We start from the raw sequence: 21,658 nt of genomic DNA, 5'->3' as shown, positions 1-21,658 counted from the left end.
ACGTGTGACAGGTGGGAGGGTTGTCTGTGTCCTCCCGGTCGTCATGGAGACAGGTGTGAGGACACCTGCGCACCTGGCACATTCGGGTGGAACTGCAGTACGAACTGCAACTGCAGTAATAACGCTTTGTGTGATCAGGTCAATGGTAGCTGCATTTGTACTGAAGGATATTCCATATAAGGGCAGGTGTACATAATGGTGACTCTCACACACAGTCTGCTACACCGGTCTTACAGCAGATATTCCATATAAGGACAGGTGTACATAATGGTGACTCTCACACTCAGTCGGCTACACCGGTCTTACAGCAATCATTCCATATAAGGGCAGGTGTACATAATGGTGACTCTCACACACAGGCTGCTACACCGGTCTTATAGCAATCATTCCATATAAGGGCAGGTGTACATAATGGTGACTCTCACACACAGTCTGCTACACCGGTCTTACAGCAGATATTCCATATAAGGGCAGGTGTACATAATGGTGACTCTCACACACAGTCTGCTACACCGGTCTTACAGCAGATATTCCATATAAGGGCAGGTGTACATAATGGTGACTCTCACACACAGTCTGCTACACCGGTCTTACAGCAGATATTCCATATAAGGGCAGGTGTACATAATGGTAACTCTCACACACAGTCTGCTACACCGGTCTTACAGCAGATATTCCATATAAGGGCAGGTGTACATAATGATGACTCTCACACTCAGTCGGCTACACCGGTCTTACAGCAGATATTCCATATAAGGGCAGGTGTACATAATGATGACTCTCACACTCAGTCGGCTACACCGGTCTTACAGCAGATATTCCATATAAGGGCAGGTGTACATAATGGTAACTCCTGCACACAGTCTGCTACACCGGTCTTACAGCAGATATTCCATATAAGGGCGGGTGTACATAATGGTGACTCTCACACACAGTCTGCTACACCGGTCTTTTAGAAAACATTCCATATAAGGGCAGGTGTACATAATGGTAACTCCTGCACACAGTCTGCTACACCGGTCTTACTGTGACGATGAAATGATGATGAAAGCTATCTATGGTGAAACAACAGCACATCCTGATATTGCTGGATCACTTAACAACATTGGAGCATGTTGGAGTGACCTTGGTGATAAATGGAAAGCTATCAGGTATTACGAACAGTCACTGAAGATGATGAAAGCTATCTATGGTGAAACAACAGCACATCCTGATATTGCTGGATCACTGAACAACATTGGAAACCATTGGAGTGACCTTGGTGATAAGAGGAAAGCTATCACGTATTACGAACAGTCATTGAAGATGATGAAAGTTTTCTATGGACCGGAACATCCCTATGTTGTAAAATTACTGTACAGCATTCGAATATGTAGTAGTTTCTTACGTGATTAGATGAACGCCCTTTGTTAGCACAAATCATCAAATCAAGATAAACTAACAATGGAGACTTCATGAAACAATCCCAATTTATCATATCATTTAATGATATGGAATAATAATAAAGGAAGTAATAAGTCATTAAAATATTTTGATTGAGCGCTACACAGTACATTGATAAGTGAGATTGAAGAAAATCAATGATCTGTTGTAAGACCTTAAATTGTAAATAGTGAAAGGTATGGGAATCCGTCAAAAGATTAAAATGAATGAACTGATAGATACAGTTTAACTGACTGTATTGGTTGAACTGGCTATGCAAATACGTTGCCATTTCAGTATGGGCTGAGTTACCCAAGTCACAAATACAATGATTTACTTTAACGAGTGGTTTACGTCCGATCTGGGAAACTTCAATTTCCGAGCATGACTGTAATCTACAGGTCCACATATAACTGTACTAAAAAGGTGCTATGTTTGTCGTCATTTCTTTGTAGGAGTTTACTCTATGACGCATACAAGAGTGTATCTTAGACAAACGAGGAGGGAATTTCTGCATTGGATCACAGATTGGCTGACTGTTCAATAACTTATGACCTTACGTGACATTATATGAATACAAATGCAAGGAGTGTGCCACTAAACGCATGGCAAACTGTCTGCTCCCGTTTATACCAACCTAAAAGTAAAATTGTAGTCAGACGAGAACTTGAGGCCCCATTTGACAAAAATAACATAATTTCGATAATTATTATCATTATTATTACCTTCATGAAGTTGGAGGTATATATAAGGGCAGATGTACATAGTTGTGACTCATACACACAGTCTGTTACACCGTAAACATTCCATATAACGCATGCCGTTATATTAGATAACCATTGTCTTTATAGCATTTGTTCCATTCTGGGCCCATGTAGTATACATTTTTATATGCTACATTATTTGCTTATTCAATTAGATTAGAGAGATAGTTATTGTTAAAGGGTCGCCGACACATACACTTTCAAGCTTATGGACGCCATTGCAAAATTTTGTTATTATTATTAACATTTCAATATTATCATGATAGCTACTTGGAAGGATCAGGATTAAAATCAATAAAATACGAAATCTGCATATAATTTACCAGTACACAAAAGTTATTTTCTTACATTCGATATCAATAAGTCTTGTAAGCATGTCGCCTATCCCACATTGCTTTGTCATTCTTGCACTTTGCGTTTCTGTTTTTGTTTCACTGTACTTCTGTAAAGTCATTTGTTTTGATGACGACATATATAAGCTATGGGCATAAGTGTGTTGGCATCACGTGCTGTCATATAACGTTGCGATACGAAAATATGGTGCGACGGCATTGTGATCTCCACTTTCAACATCTGCTTTGCGATGACTGGTGATGGAAAGTTTGCCAATCTCAGTCTCGCTTCCAGATGAGCGGGAAAGTGTCGCACGCCATCTTGTCGCCGTATGTAAGACCCCCTGCGGAGGACAGAAAGTGAAAGTGGTCTCAGTTCAGTTCAGCTCACAAAAGAGCTAGTCTTACACAGGTCGTGACAGAGAAGACATACAGTACAGTATTTACAGGCTCATTGTACCGGGGGAAATTTCCCTAGGCTAGCTCTTTTCGTCAATGGCTTAACGTCCTATCCTGAGGGCTGTAACCATTTCGAGTATGTATCCCTGGATTCGAACTCACGACCTCTTGGTCCAGAGGTAGGGTCGCTAGCCACTGGATCCCCAGGACGACGTAGGCTACGATACTGTAGTTTGAATTTAGTCTTTTAAAATCAAAATCTAAAAACATCCTCTCCCTGCAATTTCCTGGTATGGATCTAAAGCCCTGCTAAATTTATGCTTCATGATCATCTGCAGTGCCAAATCTTCCCCCAAGTATCTCACCTGTGATTGGCGTAGAGGCTTCCCAGGCCTCAGTATAACTCGCCTGTGATTGGCTTCCCAAACCCACCTGTGATTGGCGGAGAGACTTCCCAAACTCACCTGTGATTGGCGGAGAGATTTCACAAACTGACCTGTGATTGGCGGAGAGACTCCCCATACTCACCTGTGATTGGCGAAGAGACTTCCCAAACTCACCTGTGATTGGCGGAGAGACTTCCCAAACTCACCTGTGATTGGTGGAGAGACTCCCCAAACTCACCTGTGATTGGTGGAGAGACTTCCCAAACTCACCTGTGATTGGTGGAGAGACTTCCCAGGGCCTCTCGGCCAGCACGGCGTCATCCCCCACCCACCGTGTGGAGACCACGCGCCTGCGCAGAGACAGGGACGGGTTGGCGGGTGCGCCGTGTAGGGTCTTCATGTGGAACACGATACAGTCTCCGGGCTACAAACAAACAAACAACCAAACAAACAAACAAACTACGTCATACAGTAAACAACCCTGGGCAGGACCAGGAACGAGTTGGCGGGCGCGCCGTGTAGGGTCTTCATGTGGAACACGATACAGTCTCCTGGCTACAAACAAACAAACAAACAAACTACGTCACATAGTAAACAGCCCTGGGCAGGGCCAGGGACGAGTTGGCGGGCGCGCCGTGTAGGTTCTTCATGTGGAACACGATAGTCTTCGGGCTACAAACAAACAAACAATTAAACAAACAAAGAAAACTACGTCACATAGTAAACAACCTCGTGTTGGCGGGCGTGCCGTGTAGGGTCTTCGGGCTGACGGCAATGAGAAAACAATAAACAACGTCACATTGTAAGCAGGCCAATTGAGTTCCAGCTCAACAAAGAAACTCTTACTTCCTTATTTTCGAACGACCAATCACTTAGCCATTACGGTCACGTGTCGTGGTCTGAACAGAAGAGAAGCCAATTACAAAACCGACGGTACACCGTGCGCAGTTCTTTAGTCTTATGTATGTATGTACGTATATTGGCAATGATATAACCAGGTGAAACACACCTGCACGTCCCAGGTGAGTATATCGTACTTGTTCCTGTCCCCGTCTATATCCGGGACATCCCGGAAAGTCTTGCTGCCTGTGTCGCCCCCCGTCAGACTGTAGTTGAGCGTGGTGGCGAACTTCCTGGGGTAGAACCAGCCCCACCCTTGCGACCCGCGCACGAACTGCACACACGTCTCCATGGGAACGGGGTCAACGGGCATCCAGATAGAACACACCTGCAGAACAATGAAAAAACACATATTCAACAAAACTTTTGAAATAAAAAGATTCCACTGTTTTCAACAAAAACGCCCTGCAGTTCCGGAGCAAACTGCTACCGGGCCTCCCTTGCACTGTTCGTGTTTCATAATTCATTATCACCTACTTATTTTATTTTATTTTATTTTATTTTATTTTATTTTATTTTATTTTATTTTATTTTATTTTATTTTATTCTATTTTATTCACATTTGTTTTGTGAGCATGGTACAAGAAGTATATCTGCATGGTACAAGAGTCTTCTGCTCAGTAACATATAACAAATAACGCCAACGGGAACTACAAGTACAAAGGTTGACATTAAAAAGGCTAAATGACAATCGTCGGAGGAAAAGTAATGATTGCAGAGTTACAATGAAGACGAACTAAAGACGGCTGTACCGACACAAGGCTGGCTGGACAATCAAAATGAACTAAATAATCTTCCAGTCTTTGACATGTATTCAATCACGTGGTCTAGATCAAAATAAATAAATAAATTTGACAGTTTATGGATTGTGGGAGGGAGGGGTTACCCATAAGGAGTAGGGTACATACGGTACAGACATGGAGGGGTCGAATAGGAGTATTTCTTTCAGGTTTAAACAGGCTATAGATTTTAACATATGGGTCCTTTCAACATTATAAAGCTTGCAGTGTAACAGGTAGTGCCCAGTAGTCTCGTTTGGATTACCACATTGACACGCAGGATTATTTATACAATGGTGTTTGAATAGGTGTGAGTTAAGCTGATTGAAGTCGAGTCTAAGTCTAGTCAAGTGAACTGAAGGGCGTCCGTGGCCATGGGAGTAATGGGGGTGTCTGGGCGGGCTGTCAAAGAAAGATTCCAACTCTTTTTTGAAAATATTGATAGATGATGATGATTTGACTGACAAAGGAAGTTGATTCCATGAGAGAACAGCAGCAGGTAAAAACGATCTTTTGTACTTTTCGGTTCTTAGGGCAAGGGGGAGGTAGTTCTGGTTATCTCGGAGGTCATAAGGAGTGGCATCACGAATGAGTTCCAGATCTTGAGATGATTTGGTGCGAAGCCGCTGGCCATCTTGTAAAAGTGAATGAGTACATGCTTTTCCCGTCTGGTGGAAAGTGTGTCCCAACCGACCTCCGTTAAGATGCGGCTGTGATTCGTCACCAGAGAAAATCAGGACTTCAGCATTTTCAGAACAAAATTTTATTTTGCTGCAGCACCAAGGAAGGCCGCCAGAAAGTCCATACCAAATTTGAACTTTTTCTTCCAAAGTTCTACCTACATATTAAATGCCATTACAACCTGACAAAAAACAATAGCTTCCTGAACTATGCTGGCTACAGATTGAGGAGCGTGCATATGGAAATGTAGTCAAGCTACCTGACGTGTTCACGGGTATTACCGAAACCTGAGTAAAGGGGACGTTTCAAAAGAGTGATGATGTAATGTTGACACGGGCAGTGTGAAACTTGTTGTGGCTTCTCCAGTCAGGCGCATAAGGCTAATACGGAGACCGGAGGCACGGACTAGCCTGTGCGGAGGTTACCTGATATGTTAACAAAAATCAGTGAAGCTTTTGTCTATTAAAGCCGTGTAATTTGAACTAGCAGATGACCTAATGTTGCCATGGACAGGGTGCGGCATCTGTCTTTGTTCATATCAGGAACTTAAAGCTGACACGGAGATCAGCGTCCGTTTTACAGACGTTCTCTCAGTAGAAGTTCGCCATGTTGAGTGTCTGTGAGAAACTCCGTGAGGCGGACGCGAAGGGCAGGAGGTACGGACTAGCCCGTGCGGAGACAGGCTACCTCCGTGCCCTGGTGGACGCCATGGCTGACATGGACAGGCTGGCGGAAGTGGAGCTACTCAAAAGTCTGGGCGACGTGAACTTGGAGAAGGGAAGACTCGGGAAGGACGTAGGGAAGTTCAACATGGCCTTGGCGCTTTACGTGGCTGCTGTGCTCCGGTGTGACAATCGGGATCAGGGAGAAGGTATAGAACACCGGTTCGAATACACGGAGAGGCTTTTACAAGGGGTGTCGTCAGAGGGGTCGCAGGGTCTGGAGCAGTCAACAAAAGACAAGGAAACGACTACACCTGCGAATGTGGCAGGAATGTTTCAAGACCTCGACAAGAAATGGGCTGCCGGTGGTAACACAGAATCTGCGATGGTTGGATACGCACAGTTGTTGGTAGAGGGGATAGTAAACGACAACAGCATGTTAGAAACGGAAGCAATGAAAAGTCTCGGTGACGTGTACCTGAAAAGAGGAACAGAAACTCTTGACACTAGAAACTTGACCAGAGCTTCCGCTCTGTACAACAAGGCACTGGCGCGGTGTCACAACGTACAGGGAACAGTGGCCATTGTCCACCGCTTACTGCACACCGCTAAAGTCCGGCAGGACATCACTACTAGAAACAAGGTGAGTGATGCAAGCAGCAATATTTCACTACATGAAAAATCATGTCTAACGTACATTTCTACTAATAACAATTATTATTACCTCCATGAAAATGGAGTTATTGTTGCCATATTGTTTCACCCTGGAGCTTATGCGGGGATATCTTAAGAATCGTTAGAAGGTTTGCAATGGTTTTCGGTGGGTGGGTAGGTGTGGGGATGGTGATGGTGCAAGTGTATTTTGTGCCACCTGTTGATTGACCTTGATACTGCAGCAACATGTTTTGTGTTATATCTTTGCACCTGGACTTGCTGTGGTGTTGATTTTTATGTAATAGGTAGGTGGCGGATGTATATTTTTTGTGAATTTCAGCCTTGTAGCTGTTTGGTGTGGATCAGCAGGAGTGTTTGTTTTGTGGATGTTTGTGTGTGCAGCAAATATCTTAAGAAGCTGTGGATTGGTTGCGATGAGATTTGTGACGTGGTTAGGTTTTGTGATCGTGAAGGTCGTTATGCACTTTTTGGCCTCTTAATGGTTGACCATGGTACTTCAGAAGGTGTTTTCTTTTTATGTTTTGTGTTAACTTGTGTGAAGAACGTTAGGATGGATTGCGATGATTTATGGGGTGATAGGTAGTTCTTTTGCTCCGTAAGAATTCACTTTAGTTTGGACCCCTTGGCGGCTAGTCTTGGAAGTGCAGAGGCATTGTTAGCAAAATCTTCCGAGGAGGATAACTCAAGAAAGGAACAATGTCTTGTCATGATTTTCGGTATGTAGGTAGGTTACGCAAAAATGTACAAAATGAAATATAAATTATGCAAATTAGGAGGTAAGACAAAGTTGATTAATTAATTAGAATATCTTATCATAGTAGTTGTTTTTATGTATTTTCTGTCCCAGACATTATGTAGTTTTGACATTTAGGTGGAAGGTAGCTTGTAGCATTAGGATAATGTGTGACAAGTTTGAGCCCCCAAACATTTGATTTCGGAACTGCAGGGGCATTTTTGTCAATACATTCCAATGAGAATAACTGAAGAAAGGAACGACAGATTGGCACCATTTTTGGCATGCACTGATGCAGGTAGCTTAGGCAAAGATGTACACAGTTATATGCATGTATACTAATGAGGAATTTTTTAGCATAATTAAGGAGGATATTGTGTGATAGTCTGTCTGGGACAGTATGTCTATCGCCTGTAACGTTATATGTGCGATCTGACTGGCATGTGACCTTGAAACTCCAAGCAGATGGAGGGCTGTTTTATTCCTCAATGGTAAAGTGTTGGACTTCCATTTTGTTGAAGTTAAGTTAAGCTGAACATTATTACTGCGGGCCATTCTAAAACTGTTCCCTGCTTTCAGTTGTGTAAATAATTGGTGATCGATATATTGATTAGATCGATACATAATTTGTGATTAAGACAGAAAGGAAGATTAATTTATAGAATCATAAGTAGATTTGCATAATTAATTAAGAATTCTCATAATTCCAAATTGTGTGTTTCAATACCTGTTGTATATATAGTTAAGAACAGTCGTAACACTAGGCCACATCAAGTAAATTTTATGGATGACTGTGCACTCACTAATTTTCACCAGATTTTTTACTTGTTTGGGGATGTTCAACAGATTGCTGTCATTTTGGGCATACAGGTAGTTTGTGCAACGATGTACACGGTTATATATGCATTTATGCTAAAAGTATATTTCACAGGCATGAAGGTATGGATACGAGACTGAAATAAACATGCATTTCGTAGGTCACCCTCTGAGGCATTACATTGGCATGTGCATATTCCAAGGCCACGAGGCACCAGGGACGTATCATTTACCCTGCTCAGGGTTGTGTCATGGTGGGGTCAGCTCAGAGGATGTCAATTCGTAATCTCCAAGCAGATGTTAGGAGGTAATGTCCGAACAGATGATAAGACATAACGTCTGAGCAGATGTTAGAAAGTAATGTCCAAACAGATGTTAGGAGGTAATGTCCAAGCAGATGTTAGGAGGTAATGGCCGAACAGATGATAAGACATAACGTCTGAGCAGATGTTAGAAAGTAATGTCCAAACAGATGTTAGGAGGTAATCTCCAAGCAGATGTTAGGAGGTAATGTCCGAACAGATGATAAGACATAACGCCTGAGCAGATGTTAGAAAGTAATGTCCAAACAGATGTTAGGAGGTAATCTCCAAGCAGATGTTAGGAGGTCATGTCCGAACAGATGATAAGACATAACGCCTGAGCAGATGTTATAAAGTAATGTCCAAACAGATGTTAGGAGGTAATCTCCAAGCAGATGTTATAAAGTAATGTCCAAACAGATGTTAGGAGGTAATCTCCAAGCAGGTGTGAGGAGGTAATGTCCGAACAGATGATAAGACATAACGTCTGAGCAGATGTTAGAAAGTAATGTCCAAACAGATGTTAGGAGGTAATCTCCAAGCAGATGTTAGGAGGTAATGTCCGAACAGATGATAAGACATAACGTCTGAGCAGATGTTAGAAAGTAATGTCCAAACAGATGTTAGGAGGTAATCTCCAAGCAGATGTGCTGCTAGAGGAATTGTGATGGTTTTTGGAAGGTGGGTAGGTGGGTGTTTGGTAATAGTAAAGATTGATTTTGAGTTGCCTGTTTGTTTAACTTGTTGGTGAAAAAACACGTTTTGTATTGTATCTTTAGACCTGGATTTTTAAGTAGTAGGACTGTATAGCAGGTGTCTTTAGCATACCATAACACTGTGCATGTGTAGCATGCACATGTAGGATTAAGAAACAGATAAGGTGGTAGGCGTAGAAAGTAACGGGGGCCGCCCTAAGATGGTTCCCGTCGTAAGACGGTACGGGTTTTTTGCTGATCTTATTATCCATAAGTACACTGTGTTTGTTGCCACTGACTATGCTGATTACAAAGGTAAATAAACCAAGTCCATGCACACAGCTTTAATTTGCATTCCAAGTATACTTTAACATATTTACTTCATGTTTTTTTAAAAAACAGAATTCTAACAGTAATGTTGACAGTGTTGAATCACTGCGGTCACCGGCCTCTACGTATTGGCGGCTCGTGTCGCTAACTATACGAACTCTTCCAAGCAGTCACACAACTGCCATGATACACATAAATAAAGCTCCATAAAACAGTATGAATATGGGTCTTCAAATGTTTGTTGAGTAGAAAAGCAACCAAAAGGAAGCGACATAAACATTGCCACCATTGTACTCCCAAGGGAGTGTGGCCGTGAAGGTGGCAGACTAGAGAACGCTCCAAAGATTTATTTGACTGTAACAAATGATTCGTGCTGTCTATGAAAATAAGACTTGATAGAGAGATGTAGATGATATTTTCATATAATCAGACAGAGTTTTGTTGATGTTGGCGGTGTCGTTTTTTCGTAATGTTTTTTTAGTCGGGCATTCACAATCAGTGCATTCAGCCCATTGCCCGTAAAAAAACATCAGCTGGATTGTTCTAGGTACAGCCTTCCTCATGTGAGACAAGAAGTACATACAGTCACGATTTTACTGTCAAAAGAAAGCTAAAATATCATACTATTAATTTTTTTCTGTGTACTTAGATTTACCACTTACTTCTGAAGAGAGCAAAATGTAAGAAAGCGTACCAAGTTAGGCACACTGTCCAGCGTAGCACAAAATTGGAAGGTTACATACACGAAATTGTCTCACAGTGTTTGCCGCTTGTAACACGCAGCGCGAAAGGTTCATGAACCACAAGAATGCATTTCTTATTCAAGTATGTTGTTCAAATCTATGTGTAAAAAATTCAGTCATCAAAATTTGACCACTCTCAGGCAACTAGCGATGGAGCGCCATGAGTTTGAGCGCAAGAAAAAGCGTACCGTGTTGGGGCACCTCCCGTTACAAAACAATCTCCCTGATGAACAACATCCATTCTAAAAACTAACACTTACCAACATTGCTCTTCCCTCCACCTTTCATAAACTATTATCCATGTCCCACACAAAACCCCACCCTCACACAACACCCCCCCCCTACAGATGCTCTGGATATTTCATGGAGGTATGAGGTCTGCGAACTCTTGTTATTATTAGAAGTAAATGATAGAAATTGTGAGATGTGTTAGGTAAAGCTAAACATCACCAGGCACAGATTATGTAAATGTTGTGGTGAATTACACAATTAGTGTCAAAACGGTCATCGGGGTTGTTGGAAAGTTCCACAAATCGTTAGCGACTTTATATAAATCACACACTGGTTTCCGACTCCTTTTCATTCGGACTTAAGCAGGGTGACGTATTTTATTCGCACTGTATGTAATGGCCTTACAAAACCAGTGTGATAATCTGAGTTTGGGGTTGGTTAATTTATTCATTCTTTTATTCATTCATGCAAACCTGTATTGTTTTCGTTGCCTTGTTTTTTACCGTCCACGGGCGCCGCCATATTGTCTCAAGGGAGTGTTGTGTTTCGTCCCAAGGAAATGTTGCATGATGGGAAGTGGTGTTGTCATTTTGACGTGTTAATGATGGCATGGAATGTTTTGAGCTTGTTGTTGCAGACTTGTCGAAAAATATACAGCGACGACAGCCGCACAACAATGAATGAGTAGTCTTTTTAAGGTGGATTTGAGATTTTGCATGAAAACGTGGTCTCTTGGGAAACAATGAGAAGGCAATAGCCACAAGCATGATGGATTAGTGTGATGTATGAAGATGAAGTGATTTGATGGGATGGTGTACAAATGTGGTATTGTCGGAAGCATTGGGACGGCAAGAGCCACAAATATGAATGATTATTTTGTTGTATACAGTGATTCGATTCGATGGCGTTAAAATGCGAGCATGAGAGATCAGTTGGTGCGACTTGTCGTAAAATATAGAGACGACAGCCGGACAACGATGGATGATTGGTCTGTTGTATGACGGGATGGTGATTTTATATGCAATTTTGAGGTGTAATCGATGACCTGAAATGTTATTAGCTTGTTATTGTTGCGGACTTTTCGCAAATTTATAGGTCCGACAGCCGCACAACAATAAATGATGTACACAGGTTCCTTTAGATGCCGATTTGAAGATCAGCACATTAAGGATAAAGAAATGATGCAGAGACAGGGATTCCGTACACCAACTGGGTGCGGGAGACTTTCAACGATATGCCGCATAATGACTGTGGCTTTGTAATTATAATGCTACCTCACATTTCTCCCCTGAACTGAACTCCCTTACCTTAGAAATCTATTGTTTTTACATTCTGTCTTATTACTAGTAGATTACTGTCTGCTCACACAGCACAACATTGGTGACTACATCTTACTGACTGAGTGTGCAGTTCACTTAATCAAAAGAAAAAAAAAACAGTAATCGATAAGGATAACAATCACAATCATGGCACAACAATATATTATAACAATATATTATAACAACAGAGTAATTACAAACATTCCAATGTATTGTCGGGATGCACTGTACAGTTGTGTATCTCCTTACAAGTGTATGACGGAATCAAATCTTACTACAGCTTTCATAAATAATGATTGTACAACACATTACTTGTATGTGGTTTATTCCATTTCCATCTAATCCAGATCGACTTGAACCGAGCCCATGATGTCATTCCTAAAATTTATTTGCTGTGGCCTAAAGACATGTAAGATCACCATAACAAAGCAAAATCCAGAAGCAGCTGTAATCATAAACCCCATCGCCCACTTTCATTGATTAATAGTATTACTTGCTTTTTTAAAAATATGGTGCTCTTTAACAGAAAATAATGAAAAAAATTTTCCCCAGTTCCCCCTAAATGTTTAAGTAGTTTGCCTTGTCTATTTGCAATATTTTGTTCTAATTTGTAAATGTAGGGAAAAAAGATATATTAAAAAGCTGACAAATTCAAAGAATATCTAAGGTTTTTGAAAACAACTATTTTACCTAGAAGGAGAATAAGATTCGACAGAATCGGGCAACAATCACTTAAAGTACCGAAAAATATACTGAGTGCATCAATATGCAAATGAGTATCATTAAAAAAAAACAGTCGTCCACCTGACACCGAAAATGTGCCGTTATAAAGCAATCCCAAAAAAGGTGGACGGCTGTTTCTTCTCTGTGACCTCCCTAGATACGTGACATTCTTGATTAGGTACGTGATAGCATGAAAGTGGTTATTATACTGAGACCACTACATCCCTCCCTTCCTTAAACGTTTGTCAACCATAAATATCACTATGAAACATCATGCAAGTTATTCTAACATCATGCAAACCTACTTTAAACTTTCAGCTACTCTTTGAACTGTTCTTAAAGTACGTTTTCATTCCTGGGTCGTTTCCAAATTTCATAATTAATAATGCGTAATTCAGAGTCCGTTCACTTTCACTTTAGAGTCTGACTCAGTTTATTATAAGTTTAGTCTTTCGGGCGGTTTCGATGTCCGTTCCGAACGTGTCACATTGCTTCCGGTGTCACAGCGATTTCGTCTCCCCGAGGGGCGAGATCACTAGCGTTTTCGCCTCCCCCCTTAGCGTTTTAGCCACCCCCCCCCCCCCTACCCGCCAGTGTTTTCGTCCCCCGTAAGAACATTGCTTCTCGGACGGTTCTCAAGAGCAACTGGTTACTACATATTAGGTGCGCTACCTGGTACTATACTGCACCTTGGGAGTAACGAATATAGAGTGTTACCTGGTACCTATATGGCACCGTATTACCTGAAGATGTTATACCTCGAAAGTCAATACTACTGGTATACTGTTTGGTGCAAACAAGCCATTGAAATTAAAAAAAACAGAGCTATCGCGAACGTATGAATCAACACCATCTACGGCACAGAATAAGTCAGCTATATGTTTTCAATTTGTCACAGTGTTTTCTTTCTTGTGCTGGAAACATTTCGAAAGCACTAATAAAAACACAAGTGAATAATAGTCTCTCATTTTAAACATTATCTACGCGCAAGCTCATATACCTGTTGCGAAATGCTACAAAAACACTGTTGAAGTTCCAGTTTTAAACACCAGAGTTTCTAAATACTAGACAAACAGTCATATTGGGGTGAAAATACCCATAGGCTAGGTGCATATAACTAAATGTGCGATATGCTAATGAAAGCCATATCTACATATTAACTAATAAATACATTTCATACTTCTTTTGTGGTCAATTCATAGTAGAGGCTTCATATTGGAGATATATAGGTTGGATGAATACAATGAAATACATCTTATGTCGAGACTTAAGTATATGCAATAATGGGAATACAACCCTCCTTGTCCTAAACAACTTCAACTGTCTTAACATGTAATTACGTTGATATTAATATTATCGATGTAGTTATGTATCAGAGTCGTGTATTTATAACATTCTGAAACTGCATTTTGTGATTTATACCAATCAACTTCTAAAATGTCATGTAAACACGTTTTTTTGGGGGGGGGGCGACATCGCTAAAGGGGGGCGAGATAAGGGGGCGAAAAGTATATGCAATAGGGGGGCCGAGATCACTAGCCGGGGAGGGCGAGATCGCTAGCGATTTCGCCCTCCCCGGCTAGTGATCTCGGCCCCCCTATTGCATATACTTTTCGCCCAAGAGTATGACTGATACTTGACATACTTCGTGGACGGCTTGCCTCTACTCCAGTCTGATGAGGACCAAGTCCCCTAGTCCTGGTTAAATTTACACCAACATGACTTACACTAACCGCAAACCTGTTCATATTGGTTATACCAATATATTAACTCTAGTTCATTTATCAATTTAATCATTGATTGATTGATTGATTGATTGATTGATTGATTGATTTCTATTTAATGACCTGTGTTCCATGTACATGACTTCCTGTCGGTCCCTAAGAGGCCAGCACGTTCGCAACGAGAACAAGACGTGAGAGGCCGGACGGACCACTTCTCTCCCTTCTCAGCTGCGCCTTCTAGCGACGTCATCAATGATGGCATGTACCGAATTTACAGGTAGGGACAGGGAAGGGTGGTGCATATTCATGGTTTTTACCAGCTTCAGTATCTATTGATTTGGGAAGAATGAATTTTTTCTGGATAACATTTTGCTCTTTGTTTCAGTGGCCCGGAACCACAGAATGCTGAAAACGCCGCACGAGCTGACAATGAAAAGTTAGTGCCTAATAAAGTTTCTTTGTACAGTGTGTCAAGTGTTAAATGAGTCTCTAAAGTAAAAATAAATACTTGATAACTCGATTTTCATAAAATGTATGACTTAAACCTGGAAACTTTGCATCAAAGCTGAACATATTACATGAAAATGTGGCTAGCCATGCATGTGTACTTGACATGTGTTTGCGTTGGTTTAATACGATTTTACGAAGGATAGGTAGGTACCGATACGCATGGATGAATGCATCAAAGCTTTCCTTAGGTTTCAACCCTTCGCTGAAGACATTTTAGTTTGATGCCACCATAGAGTTCGTTCAAGCGAGGAGAACATCTTTATTTTGTCTGTTTCAGCTCCTACCGCAGGTACCTCCAGACGGCAGACCGTGACTTGGGAAATGGAGAGCTGGACGCAGCAGAGCAGAACCTGGCAGCCGCTCTGAAGCTGGTTCATGGTGTGTCAGGCACTTCCGGTCCAAAGAATACATCTTATAATTATAATACATAGTCTTTGAAGTTATAATTACAGCTTAAAACACAATAAATTTTGTTTAATGATGTTCTTCCATAACTAAGTTCTATTAGAATATTTGTTATATAATATTAATATTTTTCAAATTCCAAATTGAAATGTTATTTGTATTTGATCAGCTCTGCCACTTAAAAGATAAACATTAGCTTTGATTGTATTGATGGAACAGCAGAATGCTATCTAAAGCATAAACATCAGACTTAAACGTATCGATGGAACAAAGAAGTATAATATAGCTGTTGGAGACTGACCAATCCTGATATCCATTCATCTTCCTACCTACAGATCGCTATAAACCCGACAAGGCTAGAGAAGCCGACTGTCTGTGCAGGTTTGGTGACGTCTACGTCGAGCGAGGCAAGCGGACAGGAGAAGGTAGGACATTCACACAGGCAGCAGCTCTGTATAACGCCTCCATGGCACGGGCAGATGGAGACAAACAAAGCATGGTAACAAGGCTGCAAGAAACAGAAAGGCAGTTTCTTAGGAACACCTGTAACCTAGACTGTGAACCTTGTCCGTACAGCAGCGCGTTAGATCACAGAAAGGAACTGGACAACATGCGTGTCCGTGTAAAATCTCAGCTAGACACAATTCATCAGGAACACAACCCTTATCAGTATGATGAAGATGATCCCGTCGTGAGAGAAGTAGAGATCAAACGAGCTGAATCAATCAAGAACTTGTTCAAGAGGATCACAGCTGACAGACAAGAGTTCATCCAAGTACTGACAGATGACTGTATTGCAAAACTCGGTCCTCCTCCGTGTAAGTACGCTTTCATCGGGTTGGGCTCACAGGCCACAGAACTGGTCACGCCGTACTCCGACCTGGAGTTCGCCATTCTGATTGAGGAAGGGAAGGATGATGATGATACACGGAGGTATTTCCTAAACCTCACACACTACTTACATCTAAAAGTCATCAACCTTGGGGAAACCATTCTCCCAGCCATGGCCATCCCATCACTCAACGACTTCCTCTCTGAAGACCCAGAGAAAGATTGGTTCTTCGACTCCGTCACACCTCGCGGCTTCGCCTTCGACGGCTTCATGCCATGGGCTTCTAAGACCCCTTTTGGAAGAGACAAAACCAGAACCAAGGATTCCGTTAGTCTCATCCAGACTCCTGCAAAGTTAGCGGAATATCAACATCTGCACATCGCCCTGGCGGAAGGCTATCACCTGTCAGACATCCTCAGACGGGTGACCTACTTAACAGGAGACGTGTCTTTGGTGGATGAGTATGCGGACAGAGTGAACAAAAGCGTAGATAGTTCACCTTTCCTGGCACGGTTGTCAGCACTGCTAATACTGAGGGATAATATTCAGCAACTAGAAGATGATGGACCAACAGGGAAACTTCTGGATGTCAAGAAAGAAATATACCGTTTTCCCAGCGTAGCCATTGATATGTTGGGTATGTGCTGCGGCATTACAGTCCCAAGTGTGTGGGGAATGATAGGAAAACTGCACAAGACACAGCGGATCAGTCAGGAAGACGCCCACCACTTGACTGTACTGATCAGCATCTCAGCGGAGCTGCGATTAAGAACGTACATCGCCAACGGAGGACAGAAGGACAGACTGTCCCCTCTCACTGAGATGGAAAACCAACTCGACAAAACTGACGTAGATGAGACTTTCGTGAAGTCAGTTTTCTACATACCAGACTCAAAAATGCTGTTCAGGTACTACTATACTGCCATTCCATTAAAAACATGCATTACTGATACAGTTACTGAGGAAAGTCAAAGGAAAAAGATATTGCAAAACGCAATCTTTGACAACTCATCTCTAACGAGGGCCCGAATTTCACAAGAGCTATTCCATTTAGATGCATCCTTACGTCAATGTGAAGCGGCTCTGGAAGAAGCAGGCAGTGACGAGAATAAACAATTTGAAATACTTTTCGAATTAGCAAAGGTCTTTAAAACGCGTGGTGAGTTTGAAAAGGCGATGGAATACTATCGACAGGCACTCAGAGTTGGAAATACTGTATATGAAGAAAGCAAAGAGCATCCCGACATCGCCTCATTGCTTGGAAGCATTGGATCATGTTGGAGTAAACTTGGAGACCAAAGTAAAGCCCTCGTTTATCTCGAACAGTCACTCAAGATGGAGAAAGCTATCTATGGGGAAACAACAGCACATCGCGACATTGCGTCATCACTTGGCAACATTGGACTATGTTGGACTGACCTTGGCGATGAGAGGAAAGCTATCAGGTATTTCGAACAGTCACTGAAGATGAAGAAAGCTATCTATGGGGAAACAACAGCACATCCCGATATTGCTAAATCACTTAACAACATTGGGTTATGTTGGAGTGACCTTGGCGATAAGAGGAATGCTATCAGGTATTTCGAACAGTCACTGAAGATGGACAAAGCTATCTATGGTGAAACAACAGCACATCCCGATATTGCTAAATCACTCAACAACATTGGAACATGTTTGAGTGACCTTGGCGATAAGAGGAAAGCTATCAGGTATTTCGAACAGTCAATGAAGATGGAGAAAGCTATCTTCGGGGAGACAACAGCACATCCCGACATTGCTTCATCACTTAACAACATTGGGTTATGTTGGAGTGACCTTGGCGATCAGAGGAAAGCTATCAGGTATTTCGAACAGTCACTGAAGATGGACAAAGCTATCTATGGCGAAACAACAGCACATCCCGATATTGCTAAATCACTCAACAACATTGGAGCATGTTGGAGTGACCTTGGCGATAAGAGGAAAGCTATCAGGTATTTCGAACAGTCACTGAAGATGGAGAAAGCTATCTACGGGGAAACAACAGCACATCCCGATATTGCTGGATCACTTAACAACATTGGAAACTGTTGGGCCGACCTTGGCGATAAGAGGAAAGCTATCAGGTATTACGAACAGTCACTGAAGATGAGGAAAGCCATCTATGGTGAAACAACAGCACATCCCGCTATTGCTAGATCACTTAACAACATTGGAAACCTTTGGAGTGACCTTGGCGATAAAAGGAAAGCTATCAGGTATTACGAACAGTCACTGAAGATGATGAAAGCTATCTATGGTGAAACAACAGCACATCCCGATATTGCTGCATCACTTAACAACATTGCATCGTGTTGGAGTGACATTGGCGATAAGAGGAAAGCTATCATGTATCACGAACAGTCACTGAAGATGATGAAAGCTATCTATGGTGAAACAACAGCACATCCCAACATTGCTGCATCACTTCACAACATCGGATTATGTTGGAATAAACTCGGCAAACAGAGGAAAGCTCTGAGTTACTATGAGCAGTCTGTAAAGATGATGAAAGCTATCTATGGGTCGGCACATCCCAACGTTGAAAAAATACAGAACAACATCCGAAAATGTAGGAATGCCATCCGTGATTAGATTAAACTTAAAGTCGTTAGATATCACCAATTATCATATAATGATCAACATAAACTATGGAGACACTATGGAACATCCCAAACTTGTCTTGTCTCATTATCTTACTATATGGGATAATTAGAAAGGAAGCAACCCATTTGAGAGTTTTGATTGAGCTCTAAGAAGCAAATAGAAAGAGTGTAAAGGACGAAATGCAATGATCAGTTGTAAGAACATTGTAGATACAGAAATATATGGAATCCATCAATGATGACAGTGGATGAACTGATACACTGATGGAGTGAACTGGTTATGCAAACACATCGTCATTCAACATCGGCTGAGCTACCCAAGCCACAGGTACAGATGATGTACTTGAACGAGTTGTTGGCGTTTCTAGAAATTGCAATTTCCGAGCATGACTGTAATGTAGCTAACCCCAATATGACTGTACTGAAAAGTTACCTTTCTTGTTGTAATTTTTTCGTAGGAGTTTACTCTGTTACTTTTCTTTTCTCTATGTCTTAGACGAAACGAGGAGGGAATTATCTGCATTGGCTCACAAATATTGGCTGACAGTTCAACAACCTTAGTTGACAACATATCATCCATAAATGCAAGCAGGCAAACTGTCTGCTCCTGTTTATATCGAAATAAAACCTGACGTCACTTCGAAGAGAACTTGCGGCTTAATGTGTAAAAGAAACATATTTCTTGTCAACAACATTATCGTTTTTATTATTGTTACGCTTTTGAAGATGGAGGTATTATTTTGAGACTAGAGATATATCTTAAGAACTGAAAGGATTGAGATTTTCTTTTAGTAGTTTCTGTAGGTAGGACGATCGATCTTGACGATGAAGGTCGATTTTGGGCCTCCTGGTGGTTGACCCTGGTACTACATGAGCAATTCTTTCCTATTTTTAGTCTTGGATGCGCTGTGGTGTTGATTGCTAGGCGAAAGATCAAACCAAGGACCAAAAATAAGTAAACAGCATGCCTTGTGCATATCTACCTGCACAAACCTTACATTTTCGTTTCCACAAACAGCCCGGCCGGGCCCGAATAGGAAATGTGACCAAGGTTACAATGTCGGTAGCATGACAGGATGTAAACCCAGGACCTCTGGCTCCTGGCCAAACACCCTGCAGTTACGTCCCAGGATGTTTTTGGGCCTCTTTGGTCGCCTCCCACGTCAGCGGTAGGGCGGTGACAGCTCGAAAGTTCAGTGCCTTCGGTAATTACCGACTGGTTAGACAGTATTTCAGACAGACGTGACTGCGTTAAGCTAAGGGCACAACCCGCAAATACGTGCTGTTTACATGCCAAAACCTGGGGAATCTTTTGGGATCCGTAAGTGGTAAGTACCGCCTCCGTACTAACTGGTAGGGAATCTGACGGTACACAGACACGCCGTAGAACTTAACGTGCAGGCAATACTTTGTGTGCCATCGGGCTGGGGATTGGAACACCCCCCCCCCCCCCCCAGCGTACGTGCCAGTTCGGGAGACGCGCCTGTCCTGTACAGCCGCCATTAGTTGGAGATTTGTCTATATAAAATGTTTTAACGCCTTGTCTGTTATTTGACAACTGGGCTCTCGCACTTTCTTTGATTAAAGTTCTTCGACAAGTTCGAAAATTAGAGCCCCCTTACCTTGTCACCGTCCACGGGATAGTAGGACTGGTCGTGGTGCCAGGGCGTGGTCTTGTACGTTCCCGGGTCCTTCGTCAGGACGTGCTCGTGGTAGAAAATGGCCGTCTGAAAATTACGGCACACTTTTACGATGTGATGGTGTCTATTCATCAGTAACATAGTATCAGTAATGTATCCTCATAATTCAACATGGCGAGAAAGAACAAAAGTACGACAGCGAGACACTTCGATATTGTTATTTCTTACATGCATTTGGACAGACAAGGGTAATGTAACACTGAACTCATTTTAGTAACTTATTTTTACAGTGCTACATACAAACACATATAGTAAATGTGCTGGATGGGGGGGGGGGGGGTGCGTGGTTGTCTCCTTCCACTGGCTTGTATGTCCCCAACCAAAGCCATGTCTTACCCGTGAGTCCATAAGTTGAGCCGCTATGTGCGCAGCAGGGCTGTTGTACACGAAGTCCTGGAACTCCGGGATGCTCCGCCAGTTGCAGTAGTCGTTAAAATAAGCCCCGGGCCCGCCCTCCCCCACAAGGCTCTCGCTGTAGCGGCTCGGGTGGGCCTTGTTCTTCTCGATACCTGGCGTGGAGAGAGGAGCAACGATAAATGTAAACTAGAAAGGTAACATGTACATGTGTCACATGGTCTAGCCTTACAAACCACTTCTCTGTTATTCTTACATATTCAATGAAGTTATGCTACAAAGGGGCTTAGATAAGACTTTGATTTCTTTGTATAACTTTGTAATTAGGGTTGAGAATTTGACTGATGAAATGTGTAAAACCCTAGTCCAATTTCATCGGTGGGGTAACATATATTCGTGTTTTTAAAACGGGATATTAAGAGATGTCAAGTCGACTGACTGGTTTCAAATTATGATATAGTCAAAATATAGCAGCTTGAGACCACCGGCCGATTTGATAACCCTTAATACCCCGTTTAGAAAAACAAACAATGGATGTTAGGTCACCCCGTGGATAAAGGTGAACAAGCGTTACAATTTGCACAGTCAATGAGAAACATTTACAATGCGTCAGTCGT

At 42.1% G+C, this 21,658-nt stretch overlaps 2 protein-coding genes across 3 annotated transcripts in view; one reads left to right on the top strand and one right to left on the bottom strand.

Moving 5' to 3' along the window:
* Nucleotides 1-1,526: 1,526 nt before the first annotated feature.
* The window catches only part of LOC118419167 (probable phytanoyl-CoA dioxygenase), a 22,432-nt gene continuing 2,300 nt past the window's right edge, over nt 1,527-21,658 (bottom strand). The window contains exons 2-6 of one of the 2 annotated variants that reach the window (XM_035825485.1): nt 21,024-21,196; nt 20,610-20,714; nt 4,313-4,531; nt 3,574-3,727; nt 1,527-2,862 (exon numbers count right to left, since the gene is read on the bottom strand). In XM_035825485.1, the coding sequence (XP_035681378.1) occupies nt 2,798-2,862; nt 3,574-3,727; nt 4,313-4,531; nt 20,610-20,714; nt 21,024-21,196 (716 nt within the window). In that variant the 3' untranslated portion in view covers nt 1,527-2,797. The other variant, XM_035825486.1, reaches the window with a different exon arrangement.
* LOC118419166 (betaine--homocysteine S-methyltransferase 1-like) overlaps nt 20,269-21,658 on the top strand; it is an 11,214-nt gene continuing 9,824 nt past the window's right edge. Inside the window, exon 1 of the mRNA XM_035825484.1 lies at nt 20,269-20,315. The gene's annotated coding sequence lies outside the window, so the exon portion shown is untranslated. The remainder of the gene's footprint in view (nt 20,316-21,658) is intronic.

Source organism: Branchiostoma floridae, chromosome 7 (genome assembly GCF_000003815.2).
Source record: "Branchiostoma floridae strain S238N-H82 chromosome 7, Bfl_VNyyK, whole genome shotgun sequence".
Taxonomy (NCBI): Eukaryota; Metazoa; Chordata; class Leptocardii; order Amphioxiformes; family Branchiostomatidae; genus Branchiostoma; species Branchiostoma floridae.
This window is presented reverse-complemented; position numbering and strand designations above follow the sequence as displayed.